General features: G+C 41.8%; 2 protein-coding genes across 4 annotated transcripts; one reads left to right on the plus strand and one right to left on the minus strand.

The window, feature by feature from the left end:
- The first annotated feature begins 457 nt into the window (after positions 1–457).
- ndufb2 (NADH:ubiquinone oxidoreductase subunit B2) lies at positions 458–7,529 on the plus strand. Its single transcript, XM_026997348.2, has 4 exons — positions 458–625; positions 6,360–6,507; positions 6,850–6,939; positions 7,220–7,529. The coding sequence occupies exons 1-3, from the start codon at positions 540–542 to the stop codon at positions 6,919–6,921; spliced, it is 306 nt and encodes a 101-aa protein (XP_026853149.1). The 5' UTR covers positions 458–539; the 3' UTR covers positions 6,922–6,939; positions 7,220–7,529.
- An 894-nt stretch (positions 7,530–8,423) lies between these two features.
- kdm7aa (lysine (K)-specific demethylase 7Aa) lies at positions 8,424–25,737 on the minus strand. Of its 3 annotated transcripts, none has more exons than XM_026997336.2 (18): positions 25,640–25,737; positions 20,500–20,585; positions 20,234–20,351; positions 19,623–19,783; positions 17,845–17,986; positions 17,231–17,417; positions 16,732–16,894; positions 14,887–14,974; positions 14,651–14,757; positions 14,458–14,549; positions 14,147–14,233; positions 13,631–13,894; positions 13,036–13,163; positions 11,937–12,115; positions 11,270–11,334; positions 10,987–11,111; positions 10,428–10,675; positions 8,424–10,165 (listed from the first exon to the last, which is right to left on the minus strand). In XM_026997336.2, the coding sequence occupies exons 1-18, from the start codon at positions 25,735–25,737 to the stop codon at positions 10,077–10,079; spliced, it is 2,427 nt and encodes an 808-aa protein (XP_026853137.2). In that variant the 3' UTR covers positions 8,424–10,076. The 3 variants fall into 3 exon arrangements, with proteins under 3 accessions (XP_026853137.2, XP_026853130.2, XP_026853142.2); XM_026997329.2 differs by having other exon boundaries at positions 13,036–13,166; XM_026997341.2 differs by lacking the exon at positions 25,640–25,737 and adding an exon at positions 20,802–20,885 and having other exon boundaries at positions 13,036–13,166.
- Between the last annotated feature and the right edge of the window lie 1,216 nt (positions 25,738–26,953).

Genomic DNA, 26,953 nt, shown 5'->3' on the forward strand with positions numbered 1-26,953 from the left:
GATGTAAATGTTTATAAAATAAATGCCAGAAGCCTTACGTGTGTGTGTGTATATATGTATGTGTGTGTATATATATATATATATATATATATATATATATATATATATATATTGTGTGTGTGTGTGTGTGAGAGAGAGAAAGAGAACAATAAGGTTTCACACTTAATCTATCTATAATCTATAAACCGAAGTAGGCCCCGTGTACATGGCGCCGACCCCACACACGCAGTCTCTGTCGCCCTCTACACGAAGCCGTCGAGGTGTACAGCTGCGACCAATCACAGTACACGACGCCAACAATGGTGCACAGTTGTAACCAGTCGCAGTACATGAAACCAACGTGGGTATACAGTTGTGACCAATCGCAGTACACGAAGCCAATGAGGGTGTACAGTTGTGACCAATCGCAGTACACGAAGCCAATGAGGGTGTACAGTTGTGATCAATCGCAGTGCGCCTTACTGGTAGGTGGGGCGCTGGAAAGGTGACATTCGCGATAAAACTGTTTCCAAGCTGTCGGACAGTGCGCTTTATTAACAATGTCGTCCATTGGGAGGAGAGTGGGCATCTTCCGAGCTGGAGTCCAGTTCCTTAGACGCAGACCCAGCCAGGTTTTCGTCCGAAAGTAAGTATTCAGTAGCTGTTGCCACAGGGATGGCACCGCAGGCTAGCTGGTTAGTTTGGGATGATGATTAACATCCAGGTTAATGCTAGGCTACATGTTACACAGCTGCATAGCTAGTTTAGCATTATATTTGGTTTATTTAATATACTAACTGTGTAAATAAGAGACATTTTATATAGATATTCTCCACGTAATCACGAACATCAAAGTAAGCGTTGTGTTTAAAGTCTAACTCGCTACTGAGATATGAGCTAGCTAACATAGTTAGGTAGCTAACTGGCTGGCTAGCTCAAATTCGCTAAATTGTTCTATGTATTATAGTGATAGATAAATGGATGGATGGATTGATTGATCAATTGATTGGTTATTGGCACTAGTTATATCAGTAGCAGTGTACTATCTCGCTCTTAACTTCTTCTCTGGTGATCACTGGTTGCAGTGGAATACATAATTTCCATACCCAAGTAAAAGTACAAGTAACTATCAAAGAAAAAGATGTGCTAGGTGGAGAGCCACCCCACACGCAGTAATTTAATAGTAATCTGTACCATGTATATCATACTAGTTACCACCATAACTGGCTGAAAATAAACATGATATAGGTGTGAGGTCAATTTTTATTAAAAAAGCTAAATTGTTTAAAGTTATATTAGCCCAAAGGTCTGTTGCCTGCTGGGCCTGGTTATAAAGTATTGGATTCCTGTCACCTGATTTATGATGGCTAGCTAGTGACTAGCTGGAAACACATTCTGTTGCAACTTTTATGTTTACATACACATCAACCAGCATGCATAACTGAGGGTTATGTAGGGTTCTCTCCTGCCTTTTCTTGAAATTTTCACTATTGGTGATTAAATGTAGCTAAATATTATGGGAATAGTAAAGATGGTTTAAGTGCTCCAGTGGTCACAGATCTGCAGACCGTGCTACATGGGATGGACGTATACAAATATGTCTGTTTTTTGAGGTGGGGACTTAATTGCTGACAGCTGCATTAATAGGGATGAACAATACATGTTTTCCGCTTGGGTTATATAATTTTACATTTTAAAAAACATGATCCTGTGAACATCTAGAAAAGCTAGCATGACCTGTAATATCTTGTCTTGTTTTTGCTCTTAAGGGTTGTGGTGTTAATTTTGTTTCAGTTAAAATATTTATTTTGTTTGTGAATTTTATCAAAACAAGAAATATATTGCAAATTGTTTTATACTAGAGATGACACCAAAACAATGCTATTTATCAGAAATGGGCAAATATCAGCAAAAAATGCTGGACTGGATATCGGGACACAAATCTTCATGGAAACTGATCTGAACGATTCCATCACGGTCCAGTCTGAAAATAGCACAACAGTACTTTGCAACAGTGCACCACGTGTGTGTGCGTAGGCGAGTCCAGTTCAACTGAGCAGATGAAGGCTAAGGCGATAAAGATGATCTCGCTTTGTATGGCAGTGAAAGGGGGGAAAAAAAAATCATTTGCTTTAAATAATTTATTTATATTTGTCATATCCCTGCATGGTATATGCATAAATAATGCATCTCCCAGAAAGAGGGGGGGGAAAAAAATTACACAACAATCTAAGGTTTCACCCATCAACTAAAGCTCAGCTCCACATTGTTTGAAGTGAAAACAAATATTGGATTTATATTGAGCAAAAGTCAAATGCAAGATATCGGTATCTGATCAGTACAGAAACAAATTGGGTATCATGCCATCTTTTTAGTTTTTACATACATACAGTTGTGCTCATAAGTTTACATAGCCTGGCAGAATTTGGGGGTTTTTAAGAGAGATTTTTTCAGAGAATAATAATACAACTTTTCTTTTATTCATGTTTAGTGGTTTGGTCAAGCCATTTATTATCAATTTTTTGCCATTTTTAAAATCATAATGAGAACAGAAATTACCCTGATAATGTTCACATACCCTAGTCCTTAATACCGTGTATTGCCTCCTTTAACATCAATGCCAGCTTGAAGTCTTTTGTGGTAGTTGTGGATGAGGCACTTTACTTTCCCAAATGGTAAAGCTGCCCATTCGTCTTGGCAAAATGCCTCCAGTTCTTGTAAACTCTTGGGCTGTCTTGCATGAACTGCATGTTTGAGATATCCCCAAAGTGGCTCAATGATATTGAGGTCAGGAGACTGGTTGACTTTTGGTTGACTTGGCCTTGTGTTTTGGATCATTGTCATGTTGGAACATCCAAGTGCATGCCATGCGTAGCTTCCGAGCTGATGAGTGCAAATTTTCCTCCAGTATTTTCTGATAAAATGCTGCATTCATCCTGCCATCAATTTTAACCAAGTTCCCTGTGCCTGTGTAGCTCACAAATCTGTTTGGCATATTGTAAGTGGGCTGCTTTGTGGCATTGGTGTAGTGAGGGCTTTCTTCTGACGACTCGACCATGCAGCCCATTTTTCTTCAAGTGCCTCCTTATTGTGCATCTTGAAACAGCCACACCACTTTTTTTTTTCCGGAGTCTTGTATGTCAGCTGACGTTATTTGCAGGTTTTTCTTTGCATCCTGAATGATTTTCCTTGCAGTTATAGCTGAAATTTTTGTTGGTCTACCTGACCTTGCCTTGGTTTCAACAGAATCCCTCATTTTCCCCTTCTTAAATAGTTTGAACACTGCTGATTGGCATTCTCAATTCCTTGGATATCTTTTTATATAATTTTCTTGTTTTATTAAGTTAACTATCTGATGCAGATCCTTTTGATAATTTTGCTTTCCCCATGTCTCGTGCAGGGGTCTGTCAGGAGCCCAGTAACTTACTGACTCTTTTTATACACACACACTGACAAGCAAACAGATCACAGGTGAGGATGGTTACCTTTAGTAGCCATTTAAACCTGTGTGTATGTCATCATACCAAAGGTTTCAGGGTATGTAAACTTTTGATCAGGGTTATTTGGGTAGTTTCTGTTGCCATTATGATTTTAAAAAAGGGCAAAAACAATTGTTTGATAATAAAGGGCTTGACCCAACCACTAAACATGAATAAAAGAAGTTATCATTATTATCTGAAAAAAATATTTTTAAAAAATCACAAATTCTGCCAGGGTATGTAAACTTATGAGCACAACTGTAAATCCTGTAATGCTCTTGAGCACATCATTAGTAGCACCTGGGGCCACTGGGTGTTTTGGGTCTGTCTTGCCCAGGTGACCTGACAGAGGTTGATGCAGCCTGCTATGGATCTTCTCTCTTACTCCAGACCCATCTTGATGCTTTCACAGTTGCCTTTGTTGTGTTTGTGATTGGCTGTTCTCTTGTACTTTCCTGCAATGTCCAGAAGACTGAAGCCTCTGAAGAGTGAATAACTTCTAAATCCTCTACAGCTGACCATGCATCTAGCTCGCCATCTAGCAGCACCATGTGTGCATACTTGGCCTTCTTCCTCTTAATGCCCTCCTTTATTCTCTTCTCCCAAGGTATGGTAAGATCAAATCTTTTGTTGTTTCTGATGAGGCAGCAATGTCAGGGTGCATGTAGGTCTCTGCAGTGTTCTAGGGGAAATGGGGCAGTCTTCCAAGATTCCCCTTCAGCTGCCAATCGTTTGTGCTGGTGAGCATCCCCTTTACCACTCGGCTGTGGAACTTCAGCTTCTCTCCCACCGGGACAAATGAAATGGCCTTCCTGAGTGGTTGTAGGTTGTTTCTGACAGTGCTAAAGATTACATCAGAAACCATGTCATGGTGCCAGCAACAGCGGCCTTCCCCTAGTGCTTTAGGTGGCAGACTGAATGTGTCCAGCATACCTCTTCTTTAGCACAGCTGGGTAAAGTGTCGCGTAAAGACTGGACATGGAACTTTATCTTGAAGGGTTTCTCTTGCTGGGACTCAGACCAGGAAATCTTGCGGTCTACAGCATGTTTCCATCGGGTCCACACACCTTGTTTGTGCATCCCAACCACTTGGTTTACAAGCATCTCCTCTGTCTTGGCTCTCACCTGTTTCTGGACTCGCCATCATCCTTCATTGCTCGTGGCTTTGTCAAAGTGGATGGCTGGAACTGGAAAATAATGCTAAATGAAACAACTTGGACACCTAATAGCAGACAGAAACCTTAGTTTAGGCCATTTTCACACTTGGACAACTGTTTTAGTAAGCAGAAAATATGAACATTACTTTTAATGTGGGATCAATGAAGCAACATTTAGAAAATCAATTTTAAGTGACTACTACTAACAAACTGTGTGCTGATAGTCCTAATATATCATCATTGGGTGGTGAAAAAAGTAAGCAGGATTAATGATGCTGTCTTGCTGCCGTATAAAAAGGTGCTGCTTTCTTTTCAAGTGTTCATGCGTAGCAGTCGTACTGCTGTGATAAGCCATTACCAATTTTCAGAGCTTACAAAGCACCACATTGTGGGGTCCCTGTTTGCACATTATGCAAATTGACAAGTATTTTTGGAACCCTTACATTGGTTCCGTCGGCAACTCACCACAGCCCTATTCTATGCACCACCTGTGGAGGTGATGGTTCATTCTTCTCTCAAAGCCCTCAGCCACAGACAAGAGGGAACACGTATACCAGCAGTAGCCACAAAGACTCTGGGAAGAATGGCATGTTGGAAAATGCATGTATTAAACTTGCCAGGCGGCCACGGGGTGTAACAGTACGGTTATTCATAGCGAACCTTCATGGTATGGACATCAGGGTTTGGTGCATGCAGTCATATGGAAAATATGTTAATAAACATAATACGGGACCAAATTTCACAAGTTCTGCCCGGGATCCCTCAGCCGAAGGAGCCCATTAGCAAGTTAGCAACATGCTATGTTCCGCTTGTCTTAGGCTGATTGGTGTCTGAGTTGATCACATTATGGTGAGTGCAAATGACCCACAATAGCTGGAAGACCTGTCTTTTTCTTTGCAATTGATGACAATAATGGAGAGAGAGTGGTAGATCAGACAAGGACAGTGTGTCTGCGTTGTTCGTATGTGTGTCAATCACCAGAACTAGGCAAATAAATAAATCCTCACATATTGGTGTTAATGTTTGTGAAACATGGGTAGTTGGTAATCAAAAATATTTTTACATTTGTACAGTATAGCCTGCATGTATCAATTAAGTCAAGGTGATCACGTTCAATCTAAACGACTGTTATTAAGGGACTTTCAGTGTAATAACATTTGAAAATCCAGAAATAACTCAGTACCGTTGTGCTTAAACCAATGGGCTTTTTTCCGCCACTTTAAATACAGGCCTAGAAACAAGCTGGAGCACTTCCTTAGCTCGTTATGAAAAATATGGCTGCCACATATCAGTCTTCTCCAAGAGCAGGGCTTAAAGTAAGTGGTTGGATAAGACTCACCATTTGCTATATAGCTAACATTTTTGGTAATGTTTAAAATAAAATCCACAAACAAAATGTGCCACACAATTTAAGTCCATATCTGTGGATTACATTCAAGGAGAATAATACTAATAAAAAAGTTATGTATATTACTCGAATGTCCACATATGGTGAACTGATGCAAAGGACAAACTTCCTTGTTCTATGCTATTCATACCTATAAGCACAGATGAGATGGGTTTTATTCTTCATTCACCCACCAACCATAACTATACAGTACCCTTTTCACCATTCTGTTACAATCCATAAACAAACTTAATCATCTAAGATTGGCATGTATGAAGAAAATCTGCCACAGCAGAAGTATTTGCACTGCATTTATCTTCAATTTCATTTTCAATGAACCTGGTGGTCATTTCCTAGGGCAGGGGGAGGTGAACCCCACATCGTTGCTCAGTACAGGCAGCCACCCCAGATCACAAAGAACCAGAAGTTCCAGTCAGAGCTGCTCAGCGGGGCCATGTGGTTCTGGATTCTGTGGCACATGTGGCATGACTTAGATGCCGTACTGGTAAGTTAAAGTTTTGGGCTTTTTAGCTCATGCCATTTAAAGGATCGAGTAGCACTGGCATATCCGAGTTGCCTGTAGGTTTAATATTGGGTTTGGGTAGAGAATAATAAAAAAAAGAAAAGTTTATAATAAAGAGAACTGAGTTTGTCCTTTTGAGCTGGGGAAAAGCTAGTTTAATATTGCACTTCCAATTGAAATTTTACAGGCCATATGCCGAAGATGTAAGGACTAGTGTGCAAAAAGGTTTTAAACAGTGCTCTGTAGTCCAGCTATGGTTACTTATTTACTGTAAAGGTTTTAGCCATCGTTGTTGACGGCTTGTCCATGTGATCTTTCCTTTAGGGTCATTTCCCTTGGCCAGATACCTCAGCATGGACAGATGAGGAGTTGGGAATTCCTCCTGACAATGAGTAATGTGGTGTTTAGTTTAATGTGAGTTGGCAGGCCTTCTCTGAGGTCACATTGAAATGTATTTGACAAAGTCAGAACCAGGTATTGTGTGCAATAGTCGGGTACAAGCTGCTCTGAAGAAGTGTCCTACTTGCTCACAAAACCATAACTTGTATTTAATCACTAGATTTGGTTCAGCATTTAGACTTGTTAAATGTATTCATAAAACACTCTTAGGTTTGGTCATACTGAGTATGTCCCCTATAAGTGAATCAACAGCAGGGTTAACTTTTCTCGTCTTTTTTTTTTTTTTATTCTTCAGGTGTACATTGTCACATGTGCATGGATCTTGAAAGCAGGTTCCCCTAAACTTTCCTCCTTAGGACCTGAGCGTTCATGATGTACTGAGACTCATCCGGTCTGGTTTATTAAAAGCTGAGGAACGACGTAGACATCTGCCAAGGATAAGGACTGAACAAACAGAACATTTGATGCCCTTTTTGATTCACATCTAGCAACCTGTTTTATTTGTCACTTAATATATGGTCAGAATGTATGTAAAAACATCTATGAAACTTGTGAATTATTTTTTTCTTTGCAAATTTAATACATTAAATTTGCACTGCAGAATATTCTGACTCCAGATGCTTGGGCAACAGTGATGGAAGTGTGATTAAGAGGAACACAGGCTTTCAACGAGTAACACGCATAATCAATACCATAGCTACAAACAAATCAGGGGGAATATTGTACAAGTCGTTTGTAAAATGTTAGCTTTTGTAAATATGGCTTTTAAATATGGTTACTTTTTAAAGCTAGTTGAATTCAAATTGGAATATGAACTTTATTTATGTATGTCCTTCCCCTGACACACAAAAAAAAAAAATGTATTAATGTGAAATTCCCAGCCCAGAAGTTTTCCACAAAGTTTAGTTCTAATTGTTTCAGTGGTTTGGACTAAATTGGAGACTGCAGACCAGGCCTGCGGATTGTCCATTGATCACCCTCATTACGGTATAGTCACCCACCTGAAGTTTCAGGAATCATCACTTCTCAGTTTACATTTTTTGTCAAATCGAAGCAGTTGGAACAAATCTGGGTGGACAGTACCTATCTGATCTTGAACTATTTACCATCCCAATAAACGAATGGGAATTGGCTTGAGAAGGTCCAGTTAAATCAGTGATTCTAGATCCATACCCTGGGACTGTCTTGCTGTGCACCTTTCTGTGCATTTTCTGTTAAAGACTTCAAGGCCCGATTCATGGAATGCTTGATAATTTGTCTTTTATCTAAATTAGGTTAGTTTGATTTTATGGGTAAGTGAAACTCGTACTGCAAATTGAAGAATGTGCATAACCACATTAGAAAATGGGGTACCCAGTAATTTAACCAGAACCTACTACACGCGCACAGGAGACACACTTGACAGAATGCTTGCATCGCTTGTTCCCTGAGAAACACTTGTCTTCAGTCCGAGACAGTCCTGTTCACGCGGCCGGTCATTGTGGAAAGCCTGTCTTACAGCTATTCTTTTTTGCTATTCTTAATGGTGTAAGCACAGAACAGGCACTACAGACATTTCAAATGAACATTTCATTAAGTATACAGTGCAATTCAGACTCTGGACATGTTGGAAGGGTTCTTATGTAAATAAGTCAAATTAAATTTTAATTTTTAGCTAAAACAACCATGATTACTACCAAATCTATGAAAATGCATCAAGTCATTGCTTACAAAAAATCTTTGCTCTTTCATTCTAATTTTCACATATTTACAGAAATTATTTTTGCAAAAAGGGAAAACAAACCTTATAGGAGGAAGCATAAATGTAATTTAAAAATTTTCATTTCTTAGAAATTAATAAGTTAACAGCCAACAGAAAACATTACAAAAACCACATTACATTTAAAATATACACTGAAAAAGAGCAACACAAATTAGGCAGGACACAAACTGTCATTTCTCCCTGAGCTTTGATGCTCTTACAAAATGACACTCTCACTCCTTGCAGTCCACAGCTCAGCATCTCTAAAGCTGCCTGTTACAAATATCCAGTCTGGCCACAAAGTGGTGCCAAACTGGCCGTTTTTAAGACCAGTGTTGCAATAGCACTGTGCTTTGGCCCTCTCCATTTCTTATTGTTGGCTACCAATGGAAACACATGGACAATGCAAGTAACTCAATTAGCTGTCAGAGAAAACAAAAGCAGTGTCAAATTATTGTTGTGTGTTAATGAATGGAAACGATGTCTGTTGATCTTATTTGCCATGCGAGCTTTGTCGGAGTGCTGCTTATAGACAATAAAGAAACTCAAAATCAACCATTCAATACTGAACAATTATTGCTTTGTGCGACTGGATGGTGGACGGCCTACGCAATGTTCAGCACCGTTCAGACACTTCGAGGCTGGTTTTCCACACAGAGATTAAGGTTTGGTGTTGGACAATATTTGCAATCAGGGATCATCCACTGAAATCACTTATTTTGTGTCCATACTAGCCCTCAGTCTTCTAACCTCAGCATTCCCAGCCAAAAAAACATAACAGCTAAAGAGGATGAAGGCAATTAACTATCAAAAGGAGAGAGGGAGACAAAGAGGAGATTATAACAAGGCTATCAAGCACTGAGATAAAACACCAAAGCCACCCTTGACCCAAAAGCACCATTTTCACATGCTACACATCTTTGTGGAGGTAGGAGAGGGGCGGGGAAGGATCTGGCCAAGCTGAACGGTAAAAACAAATTTACAAAAGGTGGGTTTACACCTGCAGGACTGGCAAAAAAGCTGAACAAATCAACAGCTTTTGCCAAGCCCCAGAGAAGCAACACTGAGGCCATCTTTGTGTCCATCCATGGTAAAAACAGCCTGTGTGTGCGTAAATACAGCAGAGATGGCCTCTATTTTTACACAGCCTCTTGCTCAAAGTCCCATCCAGAAACTTTTGGCTTTTTTTTTCTTTTCTGTTTCAAGGTTGATTAAAATTTCCCTGCACTTTTTTATTTTTGAGGATGTGTTCTGTAATTTTTCCTTTGCTTCATGTGAGCTGAGAAGCAGCAGCATGCTAGCGCCGTCTAACATACCATGTTGCTTAGACATGTACAATAAGAGTGCTGTGTGTGTGTGTGTGTGTGTGTGTGTGTGTGCGCGTGCGCATGCGCTCTGATTCTTCCTCATTTTACACAAGTAGACGTGTGTGACTGCCCATTTTTAGAAGCTTGCCGAGCCTCTGCTTAGCGGTCGCCATTCCTTTCTTAGGACGTTTTCCTGCAACAGTTCACACAGTGTAAAAGTATGCAGTGTGAATAAAGGTTGTTTAAATATGCATTGAAATAAATTAATCATAATAATAATCATCATCGAAAATCATTGTCCCTGAATGTATAGACCAAAAAACAAAAATGTTTCACACGTGCTAATGTAAAACGGTCATAGTCACAGTGAGTTAAGTTGGAATGGGTTTACTTTCAAAAGGATATTCAGAATTGTCTCATAGACCCACCCACCCATTGTCTTGTAGGCCCCTTACCTTTAGTGGCCTGGTTACTGATGGGACTGGGGTTATGGGTCTGTCGCTTGGTGGGATGGAGCAGAGGGGAGAGCGAGCTGTCCCTGTACAGGTGCTCCTCTCCTGGGCTTCCCACCTGGGGGGCTTGAGTGGACCACCAGGCCTCCTGAGACACAGTGCCCTCCTCTGGTGTCTGCTGGCACATCAGCCCAGTCAAAGACAGCATGTCTTGGAGGGTCTTCTCAGTGCTGGGTGAGGTAGGGCATTCACTAGGGGCACAAAAACCTTTTAGAGATAGCAGCTAGCTAAAGCCCAGAACACATCAACAAACTCTAATGCTAAGGTGGTCTGTTGTGATTGCTGAGAAGTTTCTACAATGTTGTACATTCGTAATGGATCATTGAACTCATCAGTTCTTTTCCTTTCATAAAACCTTTATAAAACACAACGGACACTAAATCTTAGTTTAATCTTATCTTTTGTTTCCACAGTATAACCTTTGTTATGTTAGAATCCTTAAAGACGTTTTACATTTCTGTGCGAATACTGTAGTGTGTGTGGTGCACTCTGGGCATGGTACCGTTTAAGTGGTTTGTGATTCTGGCCATGCCTTGTGTGACCAGCCACATGGCTCCCTGAGCCCTTCCTTCTCTGTTTCACACTCTGCACCTCATCCTCAGAGCTTCCTGAGTCTGAGGAAGAAGTCTTCAGAGAGAATGAGGAAGAGAGAGGAAGACGGACAAAGGGAAAGACAGCATGAAACGTGTTAATATATCAATTTTAACCATTTTTAAAAAGCAACTCTAAAACAACACAGGGGCCCTGAACAGCTTGGCCTTATGATGCAGTATGTTTCACTGTACCTCCACACTGGCTGCCTTCTCGCTACCCGACTCCAGATCTGAGTCTGCGTGTTCTGTCCTGAGTCCTGCTTGCATGCAAAAGATGAAAATTTGTGCCTTTGATGATGCTAAATCAAAAATGTTTAGAACACAGCAACAATTACAGCCAATGTGAGTAAAGAAACTGCTTATTGATCAAAATTGTAATTTAACAGTTGACCAGGGCCCAGCTCAAGATGGATTCACCTATTGCCAGTCATGGATGGGATTAATGATCAGGCTACTTTCTCCATTTGAGACTACAAATTCCAAACTTGGCAAACATTTCTGACTGATCTCAAAGTGAAGCACTATGAAACTATTAATAATCTCAAAATAATCTCAACTATATGAACATACAAAGCTTGATGTAAGAGAATAGCTAAGTGCTTTACTTCACTGCAGCACAGAGGACTGATGCAAAATGATGAGATCAGTATGTTTCTAACAGTATTATTCTGATCTCAGCTACATCACAACAGTGCCCTTTTCCCTGTAACAGACTGGTTTCCTAGGTTTATAATATCAGGAGCTTGCAAGAACATTAAAATCTGTGTCTGAATTATAGAGATGGCTCCCTATTCAACTGCCTAGAGCCTATTTGATACTTGGCCAGACAGTGCATCAAGAATGAGCCAAAGTGACTCACGGTGATTGGTTGCTCTCTCCTGTCCCATAGTGTCCTGCATCCATAACCCAGCCTCCATGCTCTCCATTTTCACTTTCTGTTGTTGACATGGCGATGCCTTTTCTGTCTTGACCTGTTGGCATGGCAATGCTTTGTCTTGCTCACGCTTCAGCAATCCACTGGCAAGCCGTCGTCTCTCTCTGAGAAAAGGAAGCAAGCATACACACACGCATGTAAACACACACACACACGCACGCACACATGCATGTAAACACACACACACACACACACGCACACATGCATGCATGTAAACACACACACACACACACACACACGCACACATGCATGTAAACACACACACACACACACACACACGCACACATGCATGTACACACACACACACACACACACACACACACACACACACGCATGTAAACACACACACACACGGTATTTAAGTCCCAAACAGGAATAACAGAAACATGCCCAAGAGCAAAGTATCAATTGCTCCATCAACACAGAGAATTCACTTCAATGAAAAGTCATTTCTGTTTGTATGAAAGTGCAGGCATAATAAATGCTGCCCAGGTGTGCTGTTTAATTTGTGCTTTACGATGTTCCTTTTTAACAATATTCAAAGCTGGTACTCTCATGCAGGACTCTAAATAAAGGCTGCTTGTTTGTAAGCCGTTACACCTTGTTCAGACTAAAGGGATGCAGTTTTAATTCAAACTGGAAGAAACAGCTAACAGCTAACATGGTGCAACAGAAGGTCTAGTACTGCGCACTGTGGATAAAACATCTGATGTTTTTATTGTAAAAGAAAATGCCACTGAATACATTTTTAGGACATTTTACTGTCCTTTACTCACTCTGCGCTTAAGTCGGCATGCGCACAGACACCTGCTGGGTGCTTGAGTCATGATCAGAAAGTTCAGCCTTTGAGGTACTCGACTAGTGATGGTTGCCGGTACAAGTCCCACCACTACCACGTAGCCACTGTTGGGCCCCCGAGGAAGGCCCTTAACCCTCAATTGTTTGAGTTGTATTCAGGGATAATTGTAACTCGCTTTGGATAAAAATGCAGAAAAATTAAAAATAAAGACAGGCATAATCTTACCGCATGATCCGGCCGTTACATAGCACCAGCCGCAGGGCGTTGTCAGGACTTCCCTTCTTTACAGTTACTGCAGATGGTGCAAAGATTTTCTTAAATTTTCCATTCACTCTGGCGCTGAAGTCAGAGTCCTGCTGAGATTCAAGAAGAAAAAGAACCCACATTATTCCGAACAGTGACACCTAACATTGTTCCTGCAAATTTCTTGCCATGCAGAGATACATTTCAAAGTTGAGCACAGAAGGCTACAATATTCATTTTGTCAAAAGATGCCCATGTTGCATCAGAACTCTACAAGATGTCAGTTCTTCACAAGAATCCACCATGTGGTTCTCATGCGGCCTACTCTTTATAAGCGACAACTAAACAAAAGCACAAAGATAGGATGCATCTTGAGAGATGCATCTTTCAAAATAGCGGCTCTATGGATCATGGTAAATGTAGCATGTGAGGGTTGCAGTGTTCCTTAAAAGAAATCTAAAGCCAGCACACAGAATAGCAGTGCACAGAACTGCATTACAATGTAAGCACAATGTAAGCACAATGTACTGAGCTGGTTTTTCAGACCATACGCTGCAAAGCAGCATGCTGCTCTCACCTCTTCCAGAGGGCCGACCTCCAGCCGCCTGAGCACCTCTCGGGTATGGAGCTCCAGGATGTCCAGGTTCGACGGCAATTTGTGACTATGCTGATGATGATGATGACGATGATGATGATGATGGTGGTGATGATGATGATGATGATGATGATGACGGTGGAGCCGTCGAGCCACCCGACGAACCTGCCTCCTCCTCTCCAGGGAGGAGCGTGGGGGTGGAGACTCTGTGATTCCCTGAGATTTCACCGGCCTGCTTGGGTCCTCCTGTGGATGACATGTTGTCAACTCACCAGTAACTGCTGGACAGAGGACGTCAAGCTCTGAAACTATTTTTTATTTAGTTAAAAAACCCAAGATGCCCTTTTAAAACTTCCTTTTAGGACATAACAAGATAATGAAACAAACAATATCCACATTATTCAGTTCGCGTTAGAGTCACTCACTACTTCAAAAATGCCAAAACACACACACACACACACACCCCCGGTGTTCAGGGTGACGGTGATTTTGTCCTACCTCCAAGAGGCGGATCTCCTTGGTCAGCTCTTTAATGAGAAGGCTGGGTCTGATGTTATCTGGAACCTCGCTTGTTGGTTCAGTTAACTTGGTAGAGGTGAAAGAGGGAAATAAGGAGTGAAAAACAGAGAGTAAGGTGGAGATGACAGTGAGCACCTCGTTCAGCTCATCAGGTTACATGGTAGTGCAGTAGACTGAAAACCAGTGGAATGCAAGTGAGGTGAGGCTGTTGCTCTTATTCTGCTAGCAGAGCCTTGTATTCCAAGTGGTGCATTTTCTCCAGACTCATGGAGGCAGTGTGGATGTCTTACCTCCCTCCTTAGCCAGGTCTTCAGTGCAGAGATTAAAGCCTTCACTCCTTCCACCAGATGTGCCTGCGGCTGGCACTTGTCCTCTCGCAACTCTGCCAAGATCGAAGCAAAAGTTATAACAGTCTCATCTACCAATATGACACACACAGACTCATGTAGCCTTCAAAGATGCAGTGTATTCCCTGTCTCTCACCTTTTAGTGTTTCTAGAAGGTTTTTTGCCACATACCAAGAAATGGCCTCAAAGTAGGGGAACTTAAAGAGATCTGGAGTCTTTAGCCTTCTCTCCATCTCATAACACCTGAAAGTGGAGAGGAGTTCACATACTGTGCAACCAGTCTAGACCAGGTCCAACATGTTACTAGTCCAAAAAAATTATTTTCTTCTAAAATAAATTCGAAAGGAAATGAATGAAATACAGAAAATTTACCTGAGCTGCATGCCTATGTTTAAGTTGTGCAAGAAGTTCCCTCCGAATGCCATGCAATCCTGAGAGGTGAGCACTGCATGGATCCAACCTGCAGAGGGCAGCAGAGTCACCGTAAATAAACAGAATGGCGGCGTGGAACACTACCAGTGCCACGGACATGACATCCGCCTCACTGTCTGGCTGAAATGTGTATTAGGCTGAGTGCAGACACAGTGATGGATATCCGATCTGTCAGAGGTGATGTTGCTACTTGTGACAGAAACCAGGCTAGGGGCACACACCCCACACGGATGAGTGATTCTGTGTCCTGCAAGGCAGTTCCTACCACAGGGACTCTTTACCAGTGCTGAGTCTGTATTGTAGTTCTGGTACATAAAATGGCAGAGAGGATTTTTAATCGCATTCTTTTCTGTGCTACAGTGTATGCAGTGTTGTGCTTGTGTTTACATTGTTGCCTGGCAACAGCTTCCTGTCGAAGCAGAGTTGCACTGGTGTAAAAAATGCGAAGGCTTAATTTTCCTGGCAGTCAATCTGGGAAACTCCTCAAATTATTTTCCCCTCTACACACTCTGGCACGTGGCATTTTTCCGTGCGAGCACCTGGGCTGTGTATTCCAAGGCGAGCTGAACCAGGGCTGCAGGCAGCAATGTGGGGAGGAGTCGAGACCAAAGAACTCGTGGCTTCATCTCTGGATTTCTCTTTAGTGTACTTACGGAATTAAAAACGCTGGTCAAAGCCCACTCCACTTGGTTTCGTCGTTTTGCTGATCCAGCCACCCCCAGACATCAAACTCACCATTTATTTACCATATGCATGTTTTGGGGTTCCAATTTCAATAAATCAAATTCCCTTGAAAACTGCCCGGCCTACCGATTGGTGTTCTTTCAAGACTTTGAATTCTTTCTAGATTTTACACGTACATGTCATAAGTGTAATGGCTGCCATAGGTGTCATGGCATGACACATGACCTACAATTAACATTACAGGCAATGACTCCTGGTGATGAATCAAAGAGGGTCCTGGACACGCTCAGCACCGATTTACCCCTTTGTGCGAGTCTTGAATTCGCAGTTGTGTTTCACTGCTGGTAAATGCAAGGCATCTCTCTCTGTAAGTGTTTCAGTGCACGCAGTCAGGAAGTCTGCCCTGTCTTTTTTTACTCCTGGGTGTTCACGCTGTGTTGTTTAAAGGCTGGCTCTGAGTGTACGATGCTTTGTAGCCAAGCAGTGATAGTGCCATAACTGTTAGTCAGCTGTGTTTTTACTTGCTTGCTTTTTTACATTACTTGCTTGCTAATTATAACCTACAGAACATTCATCTGACAAATCATGGGTCATACTAATAAGAAAAAAATCGTTTTTTTAAAAAAACAACCAAAAAACAAAACAAAAAGAAAATCAGGATTATTAATGTTCAGGATAATCTGGAGTCTCTGGTACATGGTTACAGCCATCACTGATGTCCCATTATCAAATTATTCTGATTGGTTTGCACATAAAAACATGTATGACATAGGTTACTTGATTGCTTTGAGCTGAACTTTTGCCAGTTTGGGATGCCTGGAGTGCTGGCAGGCACCCAGGACTCATAAAAAGTGAGGCATGCTGTGCAGAGAAACAGCCCGCAAAACACGTTGTTCCCATCGAAAATAATTAGAAAAGGGTGCCTGAGTTGGCAAGAAAAAGCATACAGTGTTAACACTGCCTTAAAGATGACTAGAGACCATAATTACATCATCAGCAGAGCTCTGAGTTATGTGGAATTGCAGTGGCTGTTTTGAGTGAAGGTGAACTATGTCAAAGTGAATATCTTAACCACAGCCAGGTGCAGGAGCAGATTCTCACCTGTAGGGAGCAGTATGGTGGTGCCCTGCTTCACCACACACTTGTAGCACTTGTCCACTTTCTCCCCAAAGAAAACTTCGCTCTGATTGGCCGATGAACTCCACGACTCATACAGTGCGAGGTTAGCCTTAGTTGGCTTAATCAAGTAGAAAACTTTCTCTCCCTGTACGACAATAAAATAATTGTTAACTTGGAAAAATGTTGTTTCATCCTGTTGAAATTCAAATAAAAATTCAAAACTCAAAATAATGTAACCTTTTTTGCCTTTGCAATCCAGAAACTTTGGGTAAAAGAATCTTTCCTTAAAGTAGACCAACAACTAGACCATGAGGATTAAAGCAAACCACTTGTTTGCAAATATGCTCCAGTAAAATTAAGTACTAAAACTTCATCATTTCTTCCCTGAATGATGGTCACCTCAACCCAAATAACACAACGCAAATTTCAAACATAAACATTTGTTTTCAGAGTGGCGGTCACTGTGGGTGCACGCTCTCACCCAGAGCACATGGTACCAAACAGAGGTGCCACCAAAGTCGATGTGGAAGTCTGTGTAGCTGTCTTTCACACCCATCAGGCAGTACTTCTGCACAAATGGTTTGGGGAAGAAGGAGTCATCTGGCCAGTAGTTCTCCACCCAGGACAGTTTGCGAGCAATCTCTGGCACCTCCACCAGGTCTGCCATCCTGCTCCGTAAAAGGAAAAAAAATAAGTTATAAATGCTTATTAAATGTTAAAATTCATTAAGATTAAATACTGCTTTGTATAATTGCTTTTTAAAATTACTCTTATGTGTAGCATGAACTAAATGTGAATATGTTTATAAGTAAGACTCAAATGCATTGATATTAAATAACATACACAAATATTTTCAAGTTAACCTAAATCTAAATTAATGCATACATGCACTGTCTATTTTTATTAAACTCCCTGCTTTATTGGTTGTCCATGAACTAGAACCAAAGTGGTCTCTTTAATTCCTTACCAAGATCATCATCTAGTCACGTGTCCACTGCCTCCATTGTTGACAGAGAGGCAGAAAATGCTACATTTAAGTGAGGATGAGATTTCTTTGGCGAGCTAGTAAGACTTGAGAGAGGCAGAGTGACGTACTTCGTATCAGAGAACTCCAGGCTGATTAAGTTGAGCACTTTGGGTCGTGCAGGCTGGTAGTAGTACTTCACAAACTCGCCCAGTTTCATCTTGCTGTCTGCTTGTCTGGCAACATCAATCACGTCAACGACTTTGTCTCCACCTGTGTGCGGTTGGGGGGGCGGTGCGTGTTACAGCCAAAATCAAGTATTTCTGAACTAAAGTACAAAGAGGTGGCATAACCATATTAACCTATATACATGATAACCCCAAACAATCGTGCTAAATAGATTCAGCATATTCACACTTATGTCTGCAAGACATGTCACTGGTTAACCACAAACTGCCAGAGAGAAGCGGAAACAAAACAGGACAGCTGTTAGAAAAAGATCATCACCCCTCCTACACACACCCACAGCTGGCCTGAGCCTAATGATAGAGAACAGCTGGACACAAGACACACACACACACACACACACACACACACACACACACACACACACACAAAGGGGGGGAAGGTGCAGATCCAGATTTACGCACCTGCCTACAAACCTACTCTAGTTATATTTTCTAAATCCTGAGTGGTTTCAAGCTTCTTAGAGGTTTCAGCAGTTTTAAAAGCCCTGAATTAGACAAAAGAGCAGACATGTGCATTTGCATTGCTGATATACAGCTTAAAACAAACAAACAAACAAAAAAAAACCCCCACAAAAAACCCACATGAATAACACTTAGCATTTGGGTGTGTGTGTGTGTGTGTGTGTGTGTGTCCACAAGTGAAGGGGGTGGAGAGTGGAGCAGGAGTAGGGGGCACAGTTCACAGCTGTCTGGTTCTTTTCTTGACATTCACAGAGGGGAGAGGGAGTGCCTGGCCTATTGTTTTTACTCAACCACCAGTGCGTAATATGATCTCTGGAGTGGAGACACAGACAGACACACACACACACACACACACACCTCCTTTAGCAATAAAACAAGCCCATGGCTTAAAGCTCATCAGTGCGTGAGTGGGGAGTGTGAGCTTTCTAATAGATGAGCCCTGCTGTGGGCTCTGGAACATGAGAGGAGATGTCATAGATCTTTAAAGGAGACGAGAGGCTACGCAGCTGCAGGAGGCAGGCAGCAGACCCATTCACTCACCACAGCAAGAAACCTGAGGCCCTGCAGCTCCCAACAGCTCCACATCGAAATAACATGCGACAAACCTCATACGCTTATACCGCATGGATGACCTTTTAAACAGAACCATTTTGTTGTACCAGAGAGTAATTTTATTTACTTGTTTTTATAAACTGGTTTTATTCAGATACTATACTGTAAAACAATGCTTGTTTGAATTTGGTGAGTGACTGCAGCACTGATAGTGATCTCTGTTTCAGTGATGTTGGTGCTCTTATACAACTAACTTGAACATAAGAACCTGTATTGCTTATTTTAAGACCTGCACAGAAACAAATGAGTGTTTACATGTAACGAGCCTGAATAAGACTCTGTTGTTTCACTGCATTATTCATTCAAAGCGGTTTCGGGTTTGTTTAACATTTGGTTAACAGTTGTTAATTAAGCATGCGTTTGCAGTTGTTAATCACATTTGTCTTACGGGCATTGAAAGACAGACGTGCATTCTAGATTATTTTCATAGACGCGAAGTTTACAATGAAGTGGAAGTTAAACAGGTCGGTCCCCTATGAGCAAGTGGAGAGCAGTATATAGAAATCCCGGAGTGGAACCGGGCCGGAGGAATTGCAGAATATGTGGAGAGTGGAAACCGCAGCTGTTCCATTCTTGCTTGCACTTACCTACATACTGCTCCACATCTCTGACGGAGAAGGACGGCGGTGGTAATTTGAGTCCCAGGCCGTCAAGGTCAGGCACCATGATGGGGTAGTGGAACCCTTCTGTTTCCAGGTAGTGCTGGGTTACGTGACTGCCTTGCATAGGTACGATGACCACATCAGCGCTGCAGCAGCACAGAGAGAGGCGGCAGCTCATGAATGCACCTCTCCGCAGACACGTTCAATCAGCTTACCACTACACCTACATGTAGATGCATCGTGCAGAGCTCGATTACACCGGAGGAGCAGCATTCCCAAGCACTCGTTTACGATATCATCAAACATGGAGCTTGAAGAAGTTACACTACAGGTGCACAGTTACCAAGTATTCACTTACTATGTCACTCCGTCTCCTTAGTAACTTTAAGAAGAGCTCTGTAACTGACTGCTCCAATTAAGAGTGCACTACAAGTGCACTACTCTCTGCACTACCTTTACACACCCACACCAAATTGTTCACTCATTTGCCACAATCCAATTTCCACTTTTCAGGAGCCTTTTGCTAGAAACATTCGCCTGGAGACAGAGTGGGCTGAGGTGTCTAATTCTGTGGCAGTTAGGCGAGGTGTCTGTACCTGGGGAAGCTCCTGTCCTGGAGCTGTTGGATGAAGATGGCGGTGCCGGCCTGCACTGGCCGAGTGCCATCGTCCACCTCTGTGTAGTCATGCCGATGCCAGTTATTACGCTTCTTCACTGGGACAGAGAAAATGAAAGAATGAGACGGGCAGAAAAAGAAGAACTTTGGATAGATTCTTACCAACCCCTCCTATACCCACCCACAGCCCCACTAAATCCCATGCCACTACATAAACAAGCCACATGTACTTTCCCACAGACTTACTGAGTGAGGGTCCATGGATGGGCTGACAGTTAGGGCAGTGGTAGAGGTCGATATCAGCGGCATGGTGCTCTTCCACTTGAACACAGCTGCAACACACACACACACACACACACACACACAGTAGGTGGGATTATGTATGGATGTTATTGAGAATAGTTTAACTATATCAATGAGTAAGAAAAGCTCTGATAATATAGGTTGAAACTGAGTCATACTAAACTTTGTGAACTATTGCTCCTTACCAGATCAATTCTAATTATGCACTCTTAACCTAAAAACCACAATGCCACCCACTCACTCACTGATGCATCGCTTGATGAGGACACTTCTGTCGTTGTGCCACAGTCATGAGTTATGGTCTGTAACCCATCCCACTACAACCACATGCAACCTTTAACTCTCTCTCCTCTCTCGTACTCTGAAACACACACGCGCGCACACCCACGCGCACACACCCACGCGCACATGTACACATTGGGAAACCTACACACAGTCTCTCGTGGTTCATGCCAGAGGTGTGTGTGATCAGATGGCTTCATGTTCTGTCAGATTTACACAGAGAGATTTACTACAGCCCAAAGACCTGTGCTCAGAGCTCCTCCACATAACACAAACTCCTGTGGCAGTTTGTGGCCTGCTTTCCATGTTAATAAAACGAACACTATTCACCAACAACACCTAGCTAAGAGTTCAGTATATGCTGTTTTGTAGGCTCACTACATCCCCCACTGTTCACACATCATATTCTGAGGGTCAGTTTCCTGGACCAGGACTAGTCCTAAATCAGGATTCAAAAGGCTAAAGACTAGACTTAGTCCATAAGAAGGAACCCAGCCCTTAAAGTCTGGATTACAATGAAGGCTCATCAATCATAGTACGCCAGACATGCGTGAAAAAGCTTTAGAAAATTATATATAGAGCATGATAAAAAATACCTCTCTAATGTACTGTTACATTTCTGAAAGGAAATTTAAAACTACCTAACAACCCCCCCTACACTAAATAATTAAAACAAATCAAATGGACACAAGTTGCTACTGTGGAAACACTAGCATCAAAACCTTAATCTTGTCAGTTTCTCCCTTGTTTAATGGGTGGGAGGCTTGATGACGTGCTACAGTGTTTGGTAAAGAGTTGCCTTGTCAGCTTCCCCCCCCCCCCCCAAACACACACACCCTCTCTCTCTAAAACAAGCGATTAATCAAAGCAGAAGTCTTGGCATCACCAAAATGGAGCTGAAAAAGACAGCAAATGGATGAGTCATGAGACAGGACGAATTTTTTTGGGTTAGACGGTCAATCATCCAGAAAATTACTGCCCCATCATTTGCATCGTGCCATTAAGGTGCACGTTCTGCCCAAAGTCCCCCAAGTGTCATTGTAGCAGCACACTGCCACTGCCGGCAGCAGAATGGCATGAGAAGAGAGACATTAACCAGGGCTGTGTTCACAAGCACCGGAGCCACAGCACAGCCCTTCTGACAGCCCAACCCTCGGACTGTTGAGCTCCCGCAGCCCCATCGGCACTTATGTAAGGACACTGCATCCGCGGATGACTCACTTATGCTCCTACTCCACATCCTGCCCCCGAGGCCCTGAAGAGGAAGCATTAGAGGAAGGACCGGGTGATCATGTTCTGGACCAAGTCAGCCAGAAGGCCATGTGAGAAAGCTGAAGAAGAGGTCACTGTAAGATGTCCTTTACTGGCCTTGCGGCTGTATTAATCATTTGGAGTCTATTTGTTATTATTTGTTGTGTAACGCGCCATATATTGGAGTATATATTATGTTTTAATAGCTACAATATTACAGAATGCTCGTTAATACTGGCGATAACTGATGTTTCAGAGGGCTTAGATACTGTTGTCTGTCTGAAGCATCACTGCACTCCGTGACTTTTGTGGCCTGCTGTAGTGACACTTTGTTCCTATTCCACACTGCTATGGACACAACAGATGCGAAAACATTCGCAGGTCTTACATGCTGTGCCAGAAATCTGCTCACAAAGAAATGCCCACAATGGCGCACCAGTGTAAATTCCAAAAAAAAGATGTGCTCACCCTAAAAACTACAAGTTTTCCTAAGTTTGTTCAAAACCACATAAAACTAGAACACTAAGCTAGACAAAAAAAACCCAACAAAACAATAATACCAAAACTACATAATAACAAATACATGCCTGAAATGCTTCAAAATCTGCAACTGTAAGAAAACACAGATAAGTGTGAATGGATAGAGATTTAATTTATTGTACAAAAAAAGAGGAACTGGGCCATATGAAAAACTAAGAGAGAAACAATAAACAGGCCCAAGTCACTGATGTAACCAAGAGAAGGTAATTAAAAAAATAATAAAAAATTAATTCATTTCAATTTATCGACAAATATTGGATAAAACAAGAGAGGCTAGCCCCATCTAGAGGGTAACAGTGTCGACATTCTTCAGGTTTTTTTTTTAATTCATATTGCAATAATGTTTAAAGCATGACCAAGGAATACTGCAGTATAATCAAACCACTCGGTCTGTCTAAGAGATGGAGAAAAAGATGAGGAGAGGGATCCAGAGGGATTAAAGGGACTGAGAAAGACAGAGAGAACTGTAGCTGGCACTGTCTCTTAAATCCACCCTTGCATTACTCTGCAACACAAAACACACAGTTCTAGTGTAGCCGGTTCTTCTTGCCCTTACTGTTGTCAAGTATTATCTGCTCTAATTTCTGAATGGTTATGATTTCCATTAAAGTTAAGAGAAACTAGGGTATTATCTGTGTTTCACTACTTGTGCAGACTTTTGGAGTAATGGAACACATGAAAGTTAATCTATATGAGTCTGGTATCATTTTTCTGATATCATTTTTTGTTTTTCCGATAATTAATATCTTGCATGCTGACCCCAACTCTACAGATGGCAGCAGCTGGACCAAAGCCACTCATAAGACATTTGGGGCCTGAAGCCCCAGATCGGAGTAGGCTTAAATATTCCCATGACACCAAATACTAACAACACTGTAGGGCTGGACCCACAAGAAATATGCAGAAACACAATTTCTGTTTATAAGAGTTGGTCTTTATAAGAGTGGGCCTGAAAAAGCACACTGAGTTCAAACAGCTGAAGTTAAACCGCTAAAATCCTCCTTCAAAAGAGCGGTAAAAGACAATCACAACACCACTCCTACAAAAGAGCCAAGAGGAAATCCAATGTCTGCTCAAAGCTCACTGTAGCTTCTCCTATTTCTCCTATTAGACAGACAAGCACACTTTAAATTCAGTCTCTGTTCAATTCTTCTAGCCACTTCTAGTCAAGTCTGTGCTGTAGAAAGTGCACCGCTGTGGCTTTGAAAATAACACGTCATCGAACAAAATCCATTCCATACCCCGACACAGGTGTAGTAAATAAAAAAGCAACTCTTAAGCAAAAATGTTTGATGTGATCATGTGTTTCTCTGAGAAGAGAGGTTTTAATCACTGCTGAACTTCGTGAACTGGGATTTAGGCACAAATAAATCAGAAAGCCTTGCTTATCAGGGTGATGATGCATAATGTTGAAGCCTATAGCTTGTTTTACATTTATCAAAATAATTTATTTAATTAAAAAAAGAAAATAATAATAATAAAAAATTATCAATCCCAAAACCCAAAAGGCAGAAAAACTGTATGTGGATTCTATCTGGTCCTATATAAGATTTCTACCACACACACGCAGGGCAGACAGAATCACCCAAGTTGCCTTGCTTTCTCCATCACTGCGTTTGCAACTCCTCCCAATTAGACTCTGCTCCAAATGGGCAAGAGCCTAGTCTTACACTGAAGCATAAAGGATCACGGTGGAGAGGAAGAGACACAAAGAGAGCCACTACTCAAATCTCAGATGAGAGATTTCATTCATCTTCTTTGATTTGGTGCAGTTTAGGATTCATCAACATCCAGGGGTTTGATGTGATGAAAAAAAGGGCCCTGTTAGTCAGCCACCCTTCTTGCAGGATCACCTCTTTTGCTAATGACTCCGACTCTGCACCCTGGTAACTTCCAGCTACTTCAAGTTTTCATAAGAGCACGACATAGGTCCATATCATGAAGAAGAAACTGCTCTCTTTGGTTGTCAAAACAGTTTCGAGTTTATAAGACAAAACACAGTTAATAGGCTATACCATCTCAGGACGTGTAAACCGGCATGGCAGAACTGGTTATACACGGCATGAACAGTCATGAACAAGCATGACGGCCCCCTCCAAAACAAAAAACTAGGAGCCACACAACGCTCAAACGCAATAGTTCTCTCCTTGACTTTTCTTCCCTCTCTTGGAGTAGTTCACTCGCTAGCTTTAGTATTTTACCACAGCAACTAAAACAAATAAACTAACGTTAGCCAACTTTTTACAAACCAAGGACACGACGTGCAACAACAGCCAAGGAAAAGCAGGACAGACATTCACTCAACTCCAGCTAACTAGTCTGGTTAGGAATTGCGTTGAATAGTTGTTTTCAGAAGAAACGTGACGAACATTTTCCTACGTTAATTAATAAACCAGAAGACATATAACATCTGAAATACAAACAAAAACAGTAACCTAGGTTATCCAGCTACTGACATGGACAGAAACCAACCACAACAGATGCTCCCTTTAAATGCACGTAGGCTCGCCAACCATAGCCAGCTAAGAAGCGCCAATCCTCGCTATATGCTTGCGGATTTGGGTTGTCTGACTAAATAAACAGAATTATTCAACACTGGTTATCTAGCTTAGTCATCTTGGCTATGACTCCCAGTAAACTGCCATAACATTACTAAGCTAACTTACTAGCTAAGAGCCGAGCTACGTTGCTAGCTAACATAAGGCTTATTGAATTTAGTTACAAGAAATGTTAGTAGGTAATGGGTATCTGGATGTTTTAGCATACAGTTAACTGCTATATATTTCAATTAACATGACACGTAAATGTCTCAGTATAACAAACAGGTGCAGAGCTAGGTCGCTATTAGCTGACTTGCTAGGCGAGCTCTCACCACGGTTAAAAGGATTTAAAGACCCTCTGAACGCTAGCTAGCGCTTGACGGGACGCCGTGTGGTTTTGCGGATTTATTTCAATAACACGACCATTTCTATTTGGCGCTATTTCAGTCAAGAACGTATAATATCCATACCTGCCATGGAACCAGTCCTTACAAATGTCACATTCAATCATGAACCGGTGAACATCATACGGCTGCCGGCACACGCAGTACAGCTGGGCAGGCGCCATCTTCCTACTGTTCCCAAACAACGCCGTGCGGGGGCTCACAGCGGCGGAAATTACCGAAGTAGACACCGGCGAGGGTTCGACAGCGGCGGAAATTACCGAAGTAGACGCCGGCGACCAGCGGAAAAGCACGAACAGCGACAACGACCAACGTCTAACAAAGACGTTATTCCTTTTAAATAATATGTGATCGCCTGTAATGTGTGTATTTCTGAATAGGTGGAATGGGCGATGTTTCAATCTGACCACCTCGTGATCAGCCAAATAATTACTCATTAATAAACAATATTTTAATTAAATTCATTTCGTAATATTGGGCAAGTTCAACATTTCAAAATTTTATGTGAAACACAGTAGGTGGAGTGAAACATTACACATAATACCCTAATAAGGGAAGTTATACAGCTCGACAAATTCAGACCCACAATAAACGGCTGTTGCATTGTTACCAAACAGCGCGTGTTTGACGTGCTCTACGTGCAGAGAGCTCGCGCTCATGTGCGTGCGCTTGGTACCCGGGCAGCGCGAGCGTCCCACAGGACACCTCAGCGCGCGTTTATGCATCTATACGGAGATACACGATTTTTAGAAAAGGCTGAGAAATCGAGAAATATCATTCTATAGGCTTCAAAAGCTAAAAATAAACAAAAAACAAAAACAAAACAGCAACAAACAAACAAAAAACGGACTTGTACGCCATCTGGTGTTGCAAAAATACTTTGCATCAGGTTTTTGGAAGACCTATTGCGTTTTCAATGGCATAATGGTTTGCCATAATGGTGTGATTTTACTTTCAAAAATTATTTTTGTTGGCGGACTGCCAAATGTCACTCCATAGCTCCTCGAGCGTTATAGACGTTTGTGTTGCGCGTACATGACCTAAACTGAGAAAATGAAGTTTGTCTAGTTCATAGATACTAGTTAAACAGGCGTGTATATCTAGTGTTTAATGTTTATTAGCAACGATGTCTGATTTGGTGTTGAAGGTGAACTAAAGTCTATCTATATTCACTACCTGTCTCAGTGTCGCCAGCAGTATTTCCATGTATAGCTCTGCTTTAGTACTAACCTATTCATAATGGATGTAATCGTTGATGTGAATCACATCAACTTTGTTCGACAATAGGACTTACTGTATGTGAAAATTATAGTGTTGCAAGCCTAATAAATTTCCAAGTTTACTCAGTATTCTGATTTGACTGAGACGCCATGGTGACGA

The sequence above is a fragment of the Electrophorus electricus genome, chromosome 7, assembly GCF_013358815.1.
Source record: "Electrophorus electricus isolate fEleEle1 chromosome 7, fEleEle1.pri, whole genome shotgun sequence".
In the NCBI taxonomy this organism is placed as follows: domain Eukaryota; kingdom Metazoa; phylum Chordata; class Actinopteri; order Gymnotiformes; family Gymnotidae; genus Electrophorus; species Electrophorus electricus.

Bases quoted from the DNA above. Each gene is read 5' to 3' on its own strand.
- ndufb2 (XM_026997348.2), top strand. From the start codon at position 540: ATGTCGTCCATTGGGAGGAGAGTGGGCATCTTCCGAGCTGGAGTCCAG. The intron at 626-6,359 runs GTAAGTATTCAG...GTCATTTCCTAG, and splicing joins AGCCAGGTTTTCGTCCGAAA to GGCAGGGGGAGGTGAACCCC. The intron at 6,508-6,849 runs GTAAGTTAAAGT...TCTTTCCTTTAG, and splicing joins ATGACTTAGATGCCGTACTG to GGTCATTTCCCTTGGCCAGA.
- kdm7aa (XM_026997329.2), bottom strand. From the start codon at position 25,737: ATGGCGCCTGCCCAGCTGTACTGCGTGTGCCGGCAGCCGTATGATGTT. The intron at 20,352-20,499 runs GTAAGTCTGTGG...TCTCTGTCCCAG, and splicing joins CATCCATGGACCCTCACTCA to TGAAGAAGCGTAATAACTGG. The intron at 14,234-14,457 runs GTAAGACATCCA...ACCTCTACCAAG, and splicing joins AGACCTGGCTAAGGAGGGAG to TTAACTGAACCAACAAGCGA.